Here is a 17,945-nt window from a genome sequence, read left to right on the forward strand (position 1 = left end):
CCTAATCTATGGATTTCACACGACTGGGAATACAGATATGCATCTGGTTGGTCACGGATACCAAAATAAATTTAAAAAAATGTTTGCCCATACCATAACCCCACCATGGGTCACTCGGTTCACAACGTTGACAACAGCAAACCGCTCACCAACATGACGCTATACTCGTGGTCTGGGGTTGTGAGGCCGGTTGGACGTACTGGCAAATTCTCAAAAAAAGGACGTTGGAGGTGGCTTATGGTAGAGAAATGAACATTCAATTCTCTGGAAACAGCTCTGGTGGACATTCCTGCAGTCAGCATGCCAATTGCACACTCCCTCAAAACTAGAGACATCTGTGGCATTGTGTGGTGTGACAAAACTGCATATTTTAAAGTTGCATTTTATTGTCCCAACGACAAGGTGCACCTGTGTAATGATCATGCCGTTTAATCAGTTTCTTGATATGCCACACCTGTCAGGTGGATGGATTATCTTGGCAAAAGGAGAAATGCTCACTAACAGGAATGTAAACAAATTTGTCCACAAAACTGAGAGAAAAAAAACGTTTTGTCCGTATGGAAAATGGGATCTTTTATTTCAGCTCATGAAACCAACACTGTTGCATTTATATTTTTGGTTTAGTGTAGTATTATTAAAATATTTCCCATGTATTGTTTATGGGGAGCTAACATGGCTGCCATAAGTTGTTGTAATGTCAAGTAAACCCATGTCCTAACAAACACATGGCTCTGGTTTAAACTAGGCATCATATCGCTGGACGGTGGGTAGAAACAGCAATTCATGTTAATAAAAATCATAAAAATCAAAAACATCTTAATAAAAAGCATTAAGTAAAAATCGTTTCGATATTTATTTATAAATCACATTTAAAAAAAAAGTTAATAGAAGAGTCCACGATCTAAAAAGGAAAAACTGCAGAGAAAAAGACATAACATAAAACATAGATGGCCAGGGGACAGTACACCAAGGTGCAGTTTCCCTTAGATACAGATCTAGGATCAGATTCCGCTTCCCAAAGCCTAAGCATTAGTCGAATGCAAAAACTGACCCAAGATCAGCATCCTGGGACAACGTCACCCTACTCCTGAGGGACAGCAAGAGTAGTTACTGAAATCCACTACGGTATTGAGGATAAAATCGACGGCTGCATTTCCGACTTACTTGGAACAGGCTACCAGATGTTTGTGCCATCATGTTCATTATGACAAGGAGTTGACGTGATAATGCAAAACAGAGGTGGCACCAGGCTAGCCTGACTGCAAGCAGGCAGACTAGGAAACCAGGCGGTATACAACTCAAAAGCACATAGACATGAAACTCATACGGGACAGCTGTGCAAAAAGACAACCTCAAACCGAGGCCACTTCATATGAACATGTGCTATACAGGTATGGACATACACCTGGGAGAAATATCAAGACTAGCCTGGTCCCAGATCTGTTTGTGTCATCACGTCAACTCATTGTCATTACAAACAATGCAGAAACAGACTGGTAAGCCAAGCTATCAACAGAATGCCTTAAAAAAAACAGCTTCTAGTACAGTACCTTAGAAATGACTTGCATATAAAAATAAAAAACTATATATATTGTATTGCCCGTCTTAGTGTTGTGTATCATTCCATTCAAGACATGTCTGTCTGTTCTCCAATAAACTTTCATATCAGTCAATTGACTCAAAAAAGGACTTCTTAGTAAGTTCTGTCATCAACCCATAGAGCTCTGGTCAAACGCCATACACTAGTAAAGGCAATAGGACCCCATCTAGTAAAACACTTCTCTAAAACCAAACAGGTTCAGCCCACAAAGGAAAGCTGAATATATAGTACGGTTGGGTAGTTTAAAAAGGTCACAGTCTATACCAATCGAAGGGGTAAAAAAAAAAAAAAATGGATATACATTTTTATCAATGGGTTAATGATTGGGTTTAAGTTTAAAATAACAACAAAAAAAAAACACATTCTACCATTTTAAAATATCTGGCACAAAAAAATTATTAATCCATTTGTACATTCGAATTATTAAGTAATAAAATTGTATTTCAAGTAGAAAGTAATTTGGGAGCCCCGAGAAATGAGTTGGTTAATGCGTTAGTTATTCAATAAGTAGCATGGCTGCAGTGGCTAAAACAAAACGGGGGCTTGTCTACATGACTCTTGCATGGGCGGTGTGTGTGTGTGTGTGTGTGTGTGTGTGTGCGTGTGTGTGTGTGGAGGCACATTGCTCATCCCTGGATATTGAAGCAGTTTAAGGACGGCAGTAAAGGAACATGTAGTGGATGTCTCACAAGCCAACAGGAGCAATATTCACTTCCTCCTCTAAAACAGCAAAACAAAAACATACACCAATTGTGTAGTGAACCGTTGAATCAGGAGAAGGCCCACCTTTCAGTAGATACTCTGGTTATCTGAACAATACCATTCAGGCTCTTCCAGTATTGTGTCAGAAGGCTCCATGTGGAAGACCAGGGTACTCTCGAGAAAATTTTTTACAAAATAATGGATGCCCAGGCAGACATCACCATCTTGGGACGTAGATACCAGGTCTGCTCCACTCTGATGAGCTGAGAAGCAGCACCTATCGTTGGGTCTCCAGTACATCACATTATAAAACAAGTTGACAGATAACAGTCACACAATGGTAGATATGGGTAAGAATCTGTGTCCAGGGGTTAATATCCATAACCCATCTCTGTACGGGACAATCTGTGTTTTCAGATGAGAACAGTTCATTATGATAACAGTCTGCTATGGAGAGTGAGTGATTGTTTAGGATGTTGGTTTGCCTGTCAGTGCAAGACCAGAAAGACAGGCTTTGAGAAGAGGTTTGTCCATGCTTTCTGCCACAGAATTCACCCCTACAGTCAGAGTCTGAACTGAAACTTACTTCCTTTGATCAGCTCTATAGCAAGAGCAGGTATTTCCCCTTCTCTCGTCGCTGGCCAGGGGTCAATTACACAGCAGGTCCTCTATGAGCAGTCCAGTCCACAAGGTCAAGAAAACAAAGCCTTGATCCAAAATGGCTGCTGTGCTGCATTCCATAGAGCCCACTGGGCTCCAAATCAGTTCTTTATAACTGGAAACGACCACATTGGGACTATGAATCTGGCTCCAAAATGGCCAAACTAAAATTCCCCAAAATGGCCGCCGAGATTACATTTCACTCAATTACAGAGCAGGTTGTCTAGTGGAAGCCGGTCCAGATCGTAGGAGAACAGGTCGCTGATGCCTTCGTCTTCGCCCAGGCTAAGCAGGTAGTCATCCCCCACGAGAGAGAGTGGGATGAAGGGCTCCTGGTCAACATCCTGGAGGGGGAGGAGGGAGGTGAGGGAGGAAGGCAGGGGGGAGACAGGAGTGACAGTCACCGCTGAGCATGCTGGGAGCCTGGACAGGGCGTTGGAGAAACCGTTACCGGTGCAGTTATTACCCTCTGGTGAGAGATGAGTAGAGAGCAGAGAAGAAAAGAAACAGGGTGAGAGAAAGAAAGGTGAGAGTTATTTTCTAATAACTCACCACAGAATTAAGTCTGAAGTTGGGGCTCAGCCATAGAGCTAGTTAGAGGACTCTAGTGCCCAAAACCATGTTTAAGTACAGGCAGCAACATTAACCCCTCCGGTTGTGTTGGTTTCATGTTAATTAATTCTGTGTTCCCGGTCCAAAATGGCCGCCCCATTATAGCTGATTATAAATCCATAATAATACACATATTATCACCTAATGTTGTGTTACATCTTTTTAAAATCAACAAATTAATTTCTTGTGAACGTTACAAGTTTTGAACTTGTATTTGCTATTTATGGCCTGTAGGCCTCATTGACCTGAGCTCATACAACTCGTTTTGAGTTTTTAAAAAAAGCATAATGCATGGGTTATTTTGACTATAACAAATACTCAAATGAAACACATTTTGCTATTTATCACAGCCTACTTTATTGTCAGTTTCCTGGCTTATCTCCTCCTCACCAGTGTCATGATCAAAGATATGATCAAGAGCCTCATACAGTCTAGCGTTTGGTCATTGTGCTGCCACAGAATGAATTGTGAGCAAGGCCTCAAATGAACTTTATATACCAGAGCTGCGAAAAAAGTTACAAATATTATTGAAACAATGTTGTGATTGTTTGTGAGAACGCCAACAGGTGTGGTAACCGTGGGGGAAAGATTCTATTGGGGAAATGTTCCTGTGGGGGTTGCCATGGAAGCCAAGAATGGGAGTGAGGGTGTGTGTGTGCGCTCAAACACTGGGAGAAGGAAGTGTGTCCATCTGATGAATGTGCATGTGCCTGAACTAAATTTTATACACTAATTGTAGTCTCACCCATTCATTTCTAATGACCGGTCATTTTTGACTGGGAAAACCACAGGTGTACAAAAGTTAAAAAACACCTAAAATGTAATGAAAATCATCAACATGTATTTTGTGTGTTCAGATGCCCTGTGTGGACAAAGTCATGGAACCTTATTACAATCAGATTAAATTAACTACATTTTTCAGAGAGAAAACGTGTAAAAAAATAAATAATTATTATTATTATTTTTATTTAAAAAAAGATAGATCCAATTCGACCGGCGTTGATCATTTTGAAGTAGTCAACTGGGTGGGACTTCCTATGGGTTAAGGAAAGGTCACATGATTCCAGCCAGGTCGTCAGGAAGGATCAGCCAATTAACTGTAGTTGTGAGCCGACATTCTATAACTACAGGTGACCCGTACATCTAAAACCTTGGCTTTATATCTGTTCAAACACAACAGGTGCCAGTACACACCCTTTCAGTTTGTTTGCCAACTCATAAGTATTAGAAGAAGAAAACAGACTACTTCAAAATGGAGGTGGCCTCAATGGCGTTGCCCGTGCCCTCACAGACGTCATAATGGGACAGATACAATGACGCGATTTCTATCTAAGTCTATGGGCTCACCTTGTGACACCTTGAGGAAGGATGTGGAGTTTCCAGTGACACATGACGAAGATGAGGGGGGATGTCCATTTCCGTTCAGCGCAGAGGAAGGGGCGTGATCATCTGAGCACAGGAAGACTTCTATTGGACCCTGGGTGCTGCTCAAGTGGACCTGGAGACTCTGATAGGTCAATCAAAAAAAAATTATCAACCAATCATACACTACAAGACCAAAAGTATGTGGACACCTGCTCGTCGAACATCTCATTCTAAAATCATGGACATTAATATGGATTTGGTGCCCCCCCCTTTGCTGGTATAACAGCCTCCAATCTTCTGGGAAGTCTTTCCACTCGATGTTGGAACATTGCTGCGGGGACTTGCTTCCATTCAGCCACAAGAGCATTAGTGAGGTCGGGCGATTAGGCCTGGCTAGCAGTCGCTGTTCCAATTCATCCCAAAGGTGTTCGATGGGGTTCAGGTCAGGGCTCTGTGCAGACCACTCAAGTTGTTCCGCACCAATCTCGACAAACCATTTCTGTACGGTGCTTTGTGCCAAGCCCGAACCATGAAAAACAGCCGCAGATCATTATTCCTCCTCCACCAAACTTTACAGTTGGCACTATGCATTAAGGCCAGGTAGCGTTCTGCTGGCATCCACCAAACCCAGACTCGTTCATCGGACTGCCAGATGGTGAAGCGTGATTCATCACTCCAGAAAATACGTTTCCACTACTCCAGAGTCCAATGGCTGCGAACTTTACACCACTCCAGCTGACGCCTTGGCATTGCGCATGGTGATCTTAGGCTTGTGTGCGGCTGCTTAGCCATGAAAACCCATTTCATGGAGCTCCAGAAGAACAGTTCTTGTGCTGCCGTTACTTCCAGAAGCAGTTTGTAATTCGATAGTGAGTGTTGTAACCGAGGATGTGCTTCATGCACTCGGAGGTCCCGTTCTGTGACCTTGTGTGGCCTACCACTTCACAGCTGAGCCGTTGTTGCTCCTAGAAGTTTCTGCTTTACAATAACAGCACTTACAGTTGACCGGGGAGAAGCTCTAGCAGGGCGGAAATTTGACGAACTGACTTGTTGGAAAGGTGGCATCCTACGACGGTGCCACGTTGAAAATTCACTGAGCTCTTCAAATACGGGGCAAGCCTACTGCCAATGTTTGTTTATGGAGATTGCATGGCTGTGTGGTTGATTTTTATACACCTGTCAGCAACAGGTGTGGATAAAATAGCAGAATCCACTCATTTGAAGGGGTGTCCACAAACTTGTGTGTGTGTGTGTGTGTGTGTGTATGCATGTATAGTGTATCAGTCAATCAGCAAACCAATGACTGTCTGCAGGGACTCGACACAAGAGGAAGTGTTACCAGGATCCCTGTTTGGTGTCTGTTTAGTGTGTGTCTGTTTAGTGTGTGTCTGTTTAGTGTGTGTGTGTGTGTGTGTGTGTGTGTGTGTGTGTGTGTGTGTGTGTGTGTGTGTGTGTGTGTGTGTGTACCTCTGCAGGGTCTGGCACCTCCAGTCTGGTTTCAGCAGGGGCTTTGATCACGATGACCGTCTGGTCATTCAGACTAGGAATCCTTTTCACATCATCATACGATATGTACGCAAACGTACCCAGGAGGTTAAGGAAAAAGGTAGTCATTCACACACAGGACTAGAACACACTTCTACACACACACACACACACACACAGTTAAACACAAGTGTGCTGAGAAAAAAAAGCTGTAAACGCAAACCGATTCACACACTGGACAACACACACACACAGACACACTACATCTCAGTCACACATCAGGGTTGTAAAGGAAGGCTATTTCCTTGTGGGTGTATCTTCAGTCATCTGTTGGACGATGAGTGTGCAGCTGTTTATGAGTTGGTCCAGTCTCTTCTCCTCTTGGGTCAACTTCAGCAGTTCTTTACCCACAGAGCCAGGGGTCTGGTCACTGGCCACTCCTTCTGGAGACAGGCTACAGCCCCTACACACACACACAAGAGAGAAAGAACGGCACATGTTAACACACAAATAGTAAACCAACATGCCCCATTCCACAGGTTCAGGGTTAAAGGGAGGAATGCCCCATTCCACAGGTTCAGGGCTAAAGGGAGGGATGCCCCATTCCACAGGTTCAGGGCTAAAGGGAGGGATGCCCCATTCCACAGGTTCAGGGCTAAAGGGAGGGATGCCCCATTCCACAGGTTCAGGGCTAAAGGGAGGGATGCCCCATTCCACAGGTTCAGGGCTAAAGGGAGGGATGCCCCATTCCACGGGTTCAGGGTTAAAGGGAGGGATGCCCCATTCCACAGGTTCAGGGTTAAAGGGAGGGATAATCCATGGTTTTCTTCTGAGCTGTCTTGTATTGTTCACAACCGTAATCTAGCCTGGGCTAAAGCAAGGAAATCGTGTTCTGATGCTGATTGGCTTGTTTTTAGGCAGCCAAGAAACAAGAGTTCTTTTCTTCTCAGGAAGACCAAGTCTGAATATTTTATATGTTTGTTACCACTGAACCTGAATGACCCTAGAAAGTTTTGGAAGGCTATATCTGGTAACAGTAATGTTAATGAATTACCGTCATGTGTATTGAAGGACTTTGTTGCTGTATATGACAAAACTGAAATGCTGAATTGTTTCAATGAGCACTTTGTATCATCTGGTAGGCTGTTTGATTCAGTGTCCTCTGTCTCTGTACAACCCTGTGTGGATGAACCAGCGAAACTTTTAGCCCTTCTCAGTGCAGGTGGTACATAAAGCCCTGAAATCCTTAGATCAGAGAGAGCCTGCCGGTCCTGATCTTTTGGATCCCAGCTTTTTAAATCTGGCAGCTGATTTCATAGCTGAACCAGTTGCATATCTGTTTAATCTAACCCTGGAATGTAATGAAATTCCAATGATCTGGAAATCAGCATTTGTCCTGCCACTTTTAAAAGGGGGAGATCCAACTCTTAAAAAATTATAGGTCCATCTCAAAGCTGTCACCCCTGGTGAAAATACTTGAAACCCGTGTGAGTGAACAGCTAAAATAGTATATTAACCTCTTGGGGCTAGGTGGGACGCTAGCGTGCCACCTGTGGTGCACTCCATCAACAGCAGGTGCATTTCAAGAGCGGCAAATTTGAATCCAAATAAATGTCAAAATTCAAATTTTTCAAAAATACAACTATGTTACACCATTTGAAAGATAAACATCTCCTTAATCTAACCACGTTTTACGATTTCAAAAAGGTTTTACGGCGAAAGCATAAATTTAGAGTATGTTAGGACAGTACATTTACAAGAGTTGTGTGTAATGTTTTGTCAAGTCAAAGACAGGGTCACCAAAACCATAAAACCAGCTAAAATGATACACTAACCTTTTACAATCTCCATCAGATGACACTCCTAGGACATTATGTTAGACAATGCATGCATTTTTAGTTCTATCAAGTTCATATTTATATACAAAAACAGCGTTTTACTATGGCATTGATGTTGAGGAAATCGTTTCCCTCCAATAACCGGCAGTCAAGTCAGCGTCACAAATTAAATAATTAAAATTAGAAAACATTGGTAAAATATTATATTGTCATTTAAAGAATTATAGATTTACATCTTTTGAACGCAATCAACTTGCCAGATTTAAAAATAACCTTACTGGGAAATCACACTTTGCAATAATCTGAGCACTGTGCCCAGAAAAATACGCGTTGCGATACAGACTAGACGTCATGTTGGGGAGATCTAAAATCGAAAATACTATGTAAATAATCCATTACCTTTGATTCTCTTCATCAGATGTCACTTCCAGGTATCACAGGTCCATAACGAATGTAGTTTTGTTCAAAAAAGCTCATCATTTATGTCCAAAAATCTCCGTCTCGTTAGCACATGATGTAAGCCAGCCGGACTTCTCGTCATGAACGAGGGGAAAAAATATATTTCCGTTCGTTCAAACATGTCAAAGCGTTGTATAGCATAAATCATTAGGGCCTTTTTAACCAGAACATGAATAATATTCAAGGTGGACGAATGCATAGCCTTTTATAACGTATTGGAACGAGGGTACCCAACATGAAGTAGCGCGCCAGGTGTCTAATGGGACATCACCGTTCCATGGCTCTTGTTCGGTCAGATCTCCCTCCAGAAGACTCAAAACACTTTGTAAAGGCTGGTGACATCTAGTGGAAGCAATAGGAAGTGCCGAAATATTCCTAAACCCCTGTGTTTTTCAATGGGATAGGTTTAAAGTCAATACAACACATCAGGTATCCACTTCCTGTCAGAAAATGTCTCAGGGTTTTGCCTGCCAAATGAGTTCTGTTATACTCACAGACACCATTCAAACAGTTTTGGAAACTTTAGAGTGTTTTCTATCCATATATAATAAGTATATGCATATTCTAGTTACTGGGTAGGATTAGTAACCAGATTAAATCGGGTACATTTTTTTTATCCAGACGTGCAAATGCTGCCCCCTAGACCCAACAGGTTAAAAACACTATTTTACCAATGTACAAATCGGACTTCAGGAAGAAGCATAGCACAATTACAGCATCCATGAAGGTTTTAAATGATATCACTGAAGCCCTTGACAAAAAAACAGCACTGTGTCTCACTTTTTAATCGATCTATCTGTCTGATAGAACTCAATGCACTCAATTTGATGGGCTCATGTCTGTTAAATTGTCTGTCTGTAATGGTGTGCCCCAGGGCTCTGTACTTGGTCCCCTCGAATTCACTATTTATATAAACAATTTAGACAAATTTACAAAATGCGCAACTTCACTTTTATGCTGATGATACTGTTATTTATTGTTGTGCCTCGTCTCTCACAAAAGCTTTCCAGAACTTGCAAACTGCGTTTTATACTGTTCAATATACCTTGCGTCAATTGAAGCTTATCCTCAATACTGACAAAACTAAACTAAATGGTGTTTTCTAAAGCAAGAAATAGATCTCTGAACCTTTCACCTATTACTACCTGTCAGGGCAAGGAGATTGAGACTGTAACCTCAAATATCTTGGAATTTTAATTGATGACGGCCTCTTAAAATTGCATATTCAACTTACAAAACAATTTAAGCTGAAGTTGGGATTTTATTTTAGGAATAAGGCGGGTTTTTCTTTTGAAGCCAGAAGGAGGCTAGTATCAGCTACATTTATGACTTTACTAGACTATGGGGATATTTTATATATGAATGCTTCCGCTCAGTGTTTGAGATCAATTGACACCCTTTACCATGGCGCTTAAAGATTTATTTTAAACTGCAAAAAAAACTTACGCACCACAGCACTTTGTATACCAGGGTTGGCTGGCCTTCTCTCGTCGGCTCAGTCACTGGTATACTTTTATTTACAAAGCCATTTTGGGTTTACTACCTTTTTTATTTGGGCATTTTTATTGTTCAGAAATGTGGTGGGTCGTCTCTTCGTTCGCAGGTCTTTATCCTGCTAACTGTTCCAAATGTCCGAACTGAATTCGGTAAAAGGGCTTTTATGTACTCTGCACCATCGTCTTGGAACGCCTGACAAAATACTGTTAAAGTGGAAGAACTTGGTCCCGATTGGTATTTTTAACATTGCTGATGAAGGATTTTGAGACTGATTCCCTGACCTCAATGTTTTTAATTTGCTGTTTTATTTATTTTGTTGTACTCTTGTGAATTCTATGGTTTTTACTAGATTACCTGTAGTGATTCATGCTGTGTGTCTGTAATTTTTGTAATGACTTCGTGCTGCCTATATTGGGCAGGACGCTCTTGAAAAAGAGATTCCAAATCTCAATGAGCCCTTCCTGGATAAATAAAAGGTAAAATAAATCCCCCCCCCCAAAAACACACACACAGAAAGAACTGCACATGGTAACAAACGGGAGGAGAGAAGAGCACATGGTAACACACACACACGTAACACTGAAATGGGAAAGAACACACATTCCACACACACGGTATACCTGTGGCAATATCGTGCGACCCCAATCTTAGTGGCTGGGATATTGTCCGTTACCGCACGGGTTCCACCAACTATGGTGCTTTTTTAGCCAGGAAGTGCAATACAACTTGGCTCTGCACAGCCGTGTATCAGGGCCCCCCCCCACTCACAGCCGTGTATCAGGGCTCCCCCCCACTCACAGCCGTGTATCAGGGCCCCCCACTCACAGCCGTGTATCAGGGCCCCCCCCACTCACAGCCGTGTATCAGGGCCCCCCCCCACTCACAGCCGTGTATCAGGGCCCCCCACTCACAGCCGTGTATCAGGGCCCCCCCACTCACAGCCGTGTATCAGGGCCCCCCCACTCACAGCCGTGTATCAGGGCCCCCCCCACACAGCCGTGTATCAGGCCCCCCCACTCACAGCCGTGTATCAGGGCCCCCCCCACTCACAGCCGTGTATCAGGGCCCCCCCCCCACTCACAGCCACTGGATGTTGTTCTTGGACGACTTCTTGATTAGATGCACCCCCTCCAGTACATTGGTGATGTCATAGAGGCGTCTCTTCTGCACCTTGAGGGACTCCGCGGCCCGGTTCAGGTCCACCACCCCGTCACTGGACTGGGCCAGCAGCTGGACAAACTTCTGGGTCAGCAGGCAGAGAGATGTGTCATACCTGGTCTTCTCTAATGGGGAGGGGGGAGCTGGAGGGAGAGAGAGGAGATGGGTTAGTTACCACAGACAGGAGCTGGAGGGAGAGAGAGGAGATGGGTTAGTTACCACAGACAGGAGCTGGAGGGAGAGAGAGAGAGAGGAGATGGGTTAGTTACCACAGACAGGAGCTGGAGGGAGAGAGAGGAGATGGGTTAGTTACCACAGACAGGAGCTGGAGAGAGAGAGAGAGATGGGTTAGTTACCACAGACAGGAGGCACATACACAGACTGACCGACAGACCCAAACAGAGCATTGAGCAGGTCCAGGAAGGTAACGGAAACAATTGACATGTGAGAACACACACAGCCAGCCCAGGGAAGGAACACACGCAGTCAGCCCAGAGAACGAACACACACAGCCAGCCAGCCCAGGGAAGGAACACACGCAGCCAGCCAGCCCAGGGAAGGAACACACGCAGTCAGCCCAGGGAAGGAACACACGCAGCCAGCCAGCCCAGGGAAGGAACACACGCAGCCAGCCAGCCCAGGGAAGGAACACACGCAGCCAGCCAGCCCAGGGAAGGAACACACGCAGCCAGCCAGCCCAGGGAAGGAACACACGCAGCCAGCCAGCCCAGGGAAGGAACACACGCAGCCAGCCAGCCCAGGGAAGGAACACACTCAGCCAGCCAGCCCAGGGAAGGAACACACGCAGCCAGCCAGCCCAGGGAAGGAACACACGCAGCCAGCCAGCCCAGGGAAGGAACACACGCAGCCAGCCAGCCCAGGGAAGGAACACACGCAGCCAGCCAGCCCAGGGAAGGAACACACGCAGCCAGCCAGCCCAGGGAAGGAGCACACGCAGCCAGCCAGCCCAGGGAAGGAACACACTCAGCCAGCCAGCCCAGGGAAGGAACACACGCAGCCAGCCAGCCCAGGGAAGGAACACACGCAGTCAGCCCAGGGAAGGAACACACGCCAGCCAGCCAGCCCAGGGAAGGAACAACAATGTTCCAAGACCGAATTCCTCAACAAAATTTGGTGTTCCTGCCTGCGGCCTTGTCATTAAGACGGTCTCTTCTTCCTCCTCGTCTCCTTTCCTTCAACCTAGAGTTAGTGGAGTGGTTCAATACTGTCAGGTTATAAATTAACCTTAGAAAATATCATGGACGATTAGTAAAGTTTATTCACCCATTGGGTCATACAGCTGCACAGACAAAGGACATATTGACACTAGAACTGGTACTTATGACTCTTTTCTCCTACGCTGAGCCCCTCCTGAACAGCCAATACACCTCTGTTGCTATCCAGAAGATTAGTGATACATGTTCTTCCTCACTTCATCTAACCTGACCTCTGCCCCAGATTGCTCAGTCGTCCCCAAATCACGGCTGTCACCTCGACTCGTAACCAGACTGTTGTCTCTTCTCCTCCCATAGGATCCCCGATGGCTGGCAATAACATATCCAGACAGAATGTAAACGTTATACATTCCCCTCTCTCCTTCGGTGACATGAATTAGGATATTTCATGTTTTCAAGTTTAAAAAGTCAGAATCCAACGTTAGGTCAAAATGAGAGAGGTCTACAAGAGATGAGATAAGTGGTTGTTTTTTTCTACTGAACTAAAATCCACAGTAAGTCCAGCCTCATATACCAGACTGATTACCGCTGCACTATCAGCTAACGAACCATTCACGTAAGCTCGCGAGGCTACTGTTAAAGTCTCTCTGGATAAGCAATGCTGAGCTGTGAGTCTCCCTGGATAAGCAATGCTGAGCTGTGAGTCTCCCTGGATAAGCAATGCTGAGCTGTGAGTCGCTCTGGATAAGCAATGCTGAGCTGTGAGTCTCCCTGGATAAGCAATGCTGAGCTGCGAGTCGCTCTGGATAAGCAATGCTGAGCTGCGAGTCGCTCTGGATAAGCAATGCTGAGCTGCGAGTCGCTCTGGATAAGCAATGCTGAGCTGCGAGTCGCTCTGGATAAGCAATGCTGAGCTGCGAGTCTCCCTGGATAAGCAATGCTGAGCTGTGAGTCTCCCTGGATAAGCAATGCTGAGCTGCGAGTCTCCCTGGATAAGCAATGCTGAGCTGCGAGTCTCCCTGGATAAGCAATGCTGAGCTGCGAGTCTCTCTGGATAAGCAATGCTGAGCTGTGAGTCTCCCTGGATAAGATCTTCAGTTTGATGACCTAAACGTAACGTCACTTCGTATGGTATTTTATCAGGATCCTCAGTAGCTGTTGCAAAAGCAGCAGCTACTCTTCCTGGGTTCCACACAGAACATAATACAGAACATTAATGAACAAGAACCACATGTTTGTTTTTACGCACACGTAGCCAACATTAATGTATACACAACAACTACCTAATTCAAATAGAGGCGTTGTGCCGTGACCTGTTACTTTCGCCGATTCTTTTTGGAAAACAAGATTTGCTGTTTATTTGAGCAATGATGAGACGGAAGGGAGTTCCATGTAATCATGGGTCTATATAATACTGTACGCTTTCTTGAATTTGGGGACTGTGAAAAGACGCCTGGTGGCATGTCTGGTGAGGTAGGTAAGTGTGTGTGTGCGTGTGTGTCTACTACCCCCATACGCCCCCAGTCACTTACTCTGGGTTCTTCTGAGGGAGTGTGTGTGTGTGTGTGTCTACTACCCCGATACGCCCCCAGTCACTTACTCTGGGTTCTTCTGAGGAGTGTGTGTGTGTGTGTCTACTACCCCCATACCCCCCAGTGACTTACTCTGGGTTCTTCTGAGAGTGTGGTGTGTGTGTGTGTGTGTCTACTACCCCCATACGCCCCCAGTCACTTACTCTGGGTTCTTCTGAGTGTGTGTGTGTGTGTGTCTACTACCCCCATACCCCCCCAGTGACTTACTCTGGGTTCTTCTGAGTGTGTGTGTGTGTGTGTGTGTGTGTGTGTCTACTACCCCCATACACCCCCAGTCACTTACTCTGGGTTCTTCTGAGTGTGTGTGTGTGTGTGTGTGTGTGTGTGTGTGTGTGTGTGTGTGTGTGTGTGTGTGTGTGTGTGTGTGTGTGTCTACTACCCCCATACACCCCCAGTCACTTACTCTGGGTTCTTCTGAGGGAGTGTGTGGTGGCTCTCTTAGCTCTGGGCTCACTGATTGGCTGAGTGGTGTACTGGTCCCGCTCCTCCAGCTCCAACCGACGCTTCGCCTGAGACACAAGAGTTAAACAAAAGTTGACCATCTGGATCACTTCAGACGGAAAACAGCCCCTCAAGGGTCACTGTCTCCTAAGGTTGACCTAGGCAGTGAGCTCTAAATAGTTCACATATTTATAGGTGTTTCTTTATTATTTATATCCTGTGGTTTTGACTCTCAGAGTTGCAGGATAGTGATAAAAAGTTAATATTTTGTCTCGACAGCTAGCTAGCCGTTTAGATTAAAATAACACAGGTTTTTATTCAATCTGTTTGGAAGTATTACACCAAGGACTGCATGCTGTGTCCAGAGGAAGTTCAGGGAACGCTCCTAAATCCCTGCCAAGACGTGGTGGCTTTTCAGCAGCCGTGGCATCACCCAGGTGGGTGCTACATTCCTGGCAATGGAGGACCAGTACCAGAGGAGTGTGGCTCCAATGGACTGACTGACCATTCAGAGAAGCAGGTGTGGTGGGCTGTGGAAGAGGGCCTGTTTTTCCCCACCCCAGACAGTCTTTGTTTCTCCTTGGCAGTCCCATCGATGCCCTCTCCACTGAACCCCCACTGCCTTTCCAGCTCAAACTGCCTCAACTTCAGCCAAGCTAAACACACTTTCAAATCTCCACTATTTAAATGTTAAGTTAGTTGGCTTTATTTTATGTGTTTTGAGATTCTTTGAAAAGTGCTATACAAGATGTATTTATTATCATTATCATCATTATTATTATTATTTCTGTAAGCCAAGTACACCTAATAGCACTACGGCGTAACCTAGCACTACGGTGTTTGTTAAAGTTTAGAGAAGTGATGCACCGATATTACATTTTTGTCCGATTGTGCGCCGCCCTATGAGACTTCCAATCTCGACCGGTTGTGATACAGCCTGGAATCAAACCAGGGTCTGTAGTGACACCTCTAGCACTGAGATGCAGTGCCTTAGACCATTGTGCCACTCAGGAGCCCAGTTATGACAGAAGAGAAGCTGCATGTATCTATAGTTGACAAACAAATGGCCAACCAAATGTTGGAAATTATAATATGGCCAACCAAATGTTGGAAATTATAATATGGCCTACCAAATGTTGGAAATTATAATATGGCCTACCAAATGTTGGAAATTATAATATGGCCTACCAAATGTTGGAAATTATAAGCAGAAACGTGTCTAAATTACAGGTGAAAGTAGCATGTTGTAAATTCATTATGGTAGGCTAAATTATTATGGTGGATCAAACTGAGCGGATAGCCTACTTTTTGAAGTCATTTGTTTGACTATCAGATGAAAACATCACACAATACCCATGATTTGCAGAACTAAGCTTGCGCAGATTTAAAAAAAAAACATGTTTACATGCCCCAGTACCCAGTCTTAGATGAGCATATCCCAGGTATTTTATCCAGGTTTCTCAGAACGAGGATACAATCTTTTTTCGGGTTATTGTAAAACAGAATATGATGTGTATATGCGTCAACTCAAAAAACAGACTACTTGAAGTATCCCGAATAACACAGGGATACTGGTTGCCCATGTAAACATGGTCAGGTGAGATCAGGACACCTAGTTTAAAACTAGTGGCCATATTTACCTCAGGAGAAAGGCTGGCAGGTCTATAGAGCAGACTACTGGCCATAGCACCTCTCCTTCCACATTGATGATGTGTTTCCTTTACATTACTGCACATTGCATGTTGGTTGATTCTCTGAACTGTGTGTCAAGTATGTTTCAGTTGGGAGTCCCACCTTAAAAGCTTTTGCATAAATAATTTCTGAGTGTGAGTTAATATGCATCTTCACGTGTGTGGCATGCAGCTTGCATGTTTCACCATTAGACCACATATCACAACAAATCTGAAAATGTGTTGGGACTTCCTCGTGGTATGACTCCATGTTGGCTATCTACTAAAGCTACATCACAGACGTGGAAGATAGTTCGTGTACTTTTACGACAACGAGGGGGGGACTATGGTAAATACGTTTCAGTTTGACCCCACATGCGGTCTTTTGAGCCGCTGGAGCGAAGGATTACAAAATGGGGGGGGGGGGGGGAACACAAGCAACCAGCTAAGTAAGAAGCTTTGCGTCCCACAGTAACACGGGGACTAGATCCACCCCACCCCCCTCCAAGTGTGGTTTAAGGCCTCGTTTCTGGTGGTTTTTTAAAGAATATATTCCCTTGCATTAGCTCTAGCCCAAGGTATTTTACTAACTAGGTACCATGAATAAGACACGTTGTTTTGTCGATTATATATATTATTTAAATAAAGATTGTTTGGGGGTTATTATTTCGATATAATTTCTGCAGATCAAAACTTTGGAGTTGTGGCTGCTGCTGGATATGAACGACGGGGAAAAACAACGAGGTGGATTGGTTTAACGTGATAAATAAAAACACATTTAGCCAGCTGTGTTGGCTATCTAAATAACGTTGTCGTGTGTGTGCTTGATATTTGGCTAACTAGGTATCTAAACCTAACTAACGTTAGCTAGCTAGCTATGGTTGTTCAATAACCCTTTATAATATCCACTGTCAAAAAGGGGACAACTCAAGTGGTGCAGCACAAAAACATAACAGCAACGTGTGACTTTGTGCAGTAAAACATATAAGTTAGTCGTGTATTAAGCTAAAAAGCTAGCACTGTATACTACTATTTGCTAGCAATTGTAGCCAACTAGCTAATGTTACTAGTTAAACAACTAGGATAAGTCACTAGCTAGTTCTCACTAGTTAGCGAACATAATACACAGTTGTTAGTTAACTGGTGAGTTTGCATTCATGTAAATGCACTTAATATTGTTTGTCAAAAGATCCGTCGTGTTGTGAATTACCGGGGGTCTTCCGAGGGCTGGTCGCGGTCCGGTCCCGTTTGTAGACACCCCTATGGGTGTAGTGTAAAGCTGACTCACTGTCGGGTCTGCGACAACTACATTGTTAGTCTGGTTCGGACAGGGCGGAGGTGTTAAGATCTGATAATATGTCGCATTGTTGTACCGGGTCAGAACCGTTTGTTTTTTATCCATTGAGGAGCCTCCGACACCTGAAATTAGGACTTTTTCCGGGACTCCCCTCTTTCTCATCTTCAGGGTCAAATGTCCGTTTGCCCCTACTTTGGAGCACTTTCTCCTACAAAGTCCGACTCGGCTCGACCCAAAATAATCAGGGATATAGTTAGACTAATATCTTACATGTCCATTCGTTCAAATTGTATAAATGATACGTTTCTAAAACGGGAAGATGCAACGGATTTGATTAAGTCGAAAGCTCCGTCCTGGATGTTTAAAAAATGGCTCCAGGAAGCTGACAATGAAT

The 17,945-nt window shown here is 44.3% G+C and overlaps 1 protein-coding gene across 1 annotated transcript; it reads right to left on the reverse strand.

Annotated features, from left to right (window-relative positions):
- Nucleotides 1-834: 834 nt before the first annotated feature.
- On the reverse strand, nucleotides 835-17,945 carry LOC106570699 (transcription factor E2F3). The gene is made up of 7 exons (XM_014143172.2): nucleotides 17,465-17,945; nucleotides 14,547-14,652; nucleotides 11,300-11,519; nucleotides 6,726-6,887; nucleotides 6,407-6,521; nucleotides 4,922-5,081; nucleotides 835-3,431 (listed from the first exon to the last, which is right to left on the reverse strand). The coding sequence occupies exons 1-7, from the start codon at nucleotides 17,711-17,713 to the stop codon at nucleotides 3,166-3,168; spliced, it is 1,278 nt and encodes a 425-aa protein (XP_013998647.2). The 5' UTR covers nucleotides 17,714-17,945; the 3' UTR covers nucleotides 835-3,165.

Source organism: Salmo salar, chromosome ssa14 (assembly GCF_905237065.1).
Source record: "Salmo salar chromosome ssa14, Ssal_v3.1, whole genome shotgun sequence".
Taxonomy (NCBI): domain Eukaryota; kingdom Metazoa; phylum Chordata; class Actinopteri; order Salmoniformes; family Salmonidae; genus Salmo; species Salmo salar.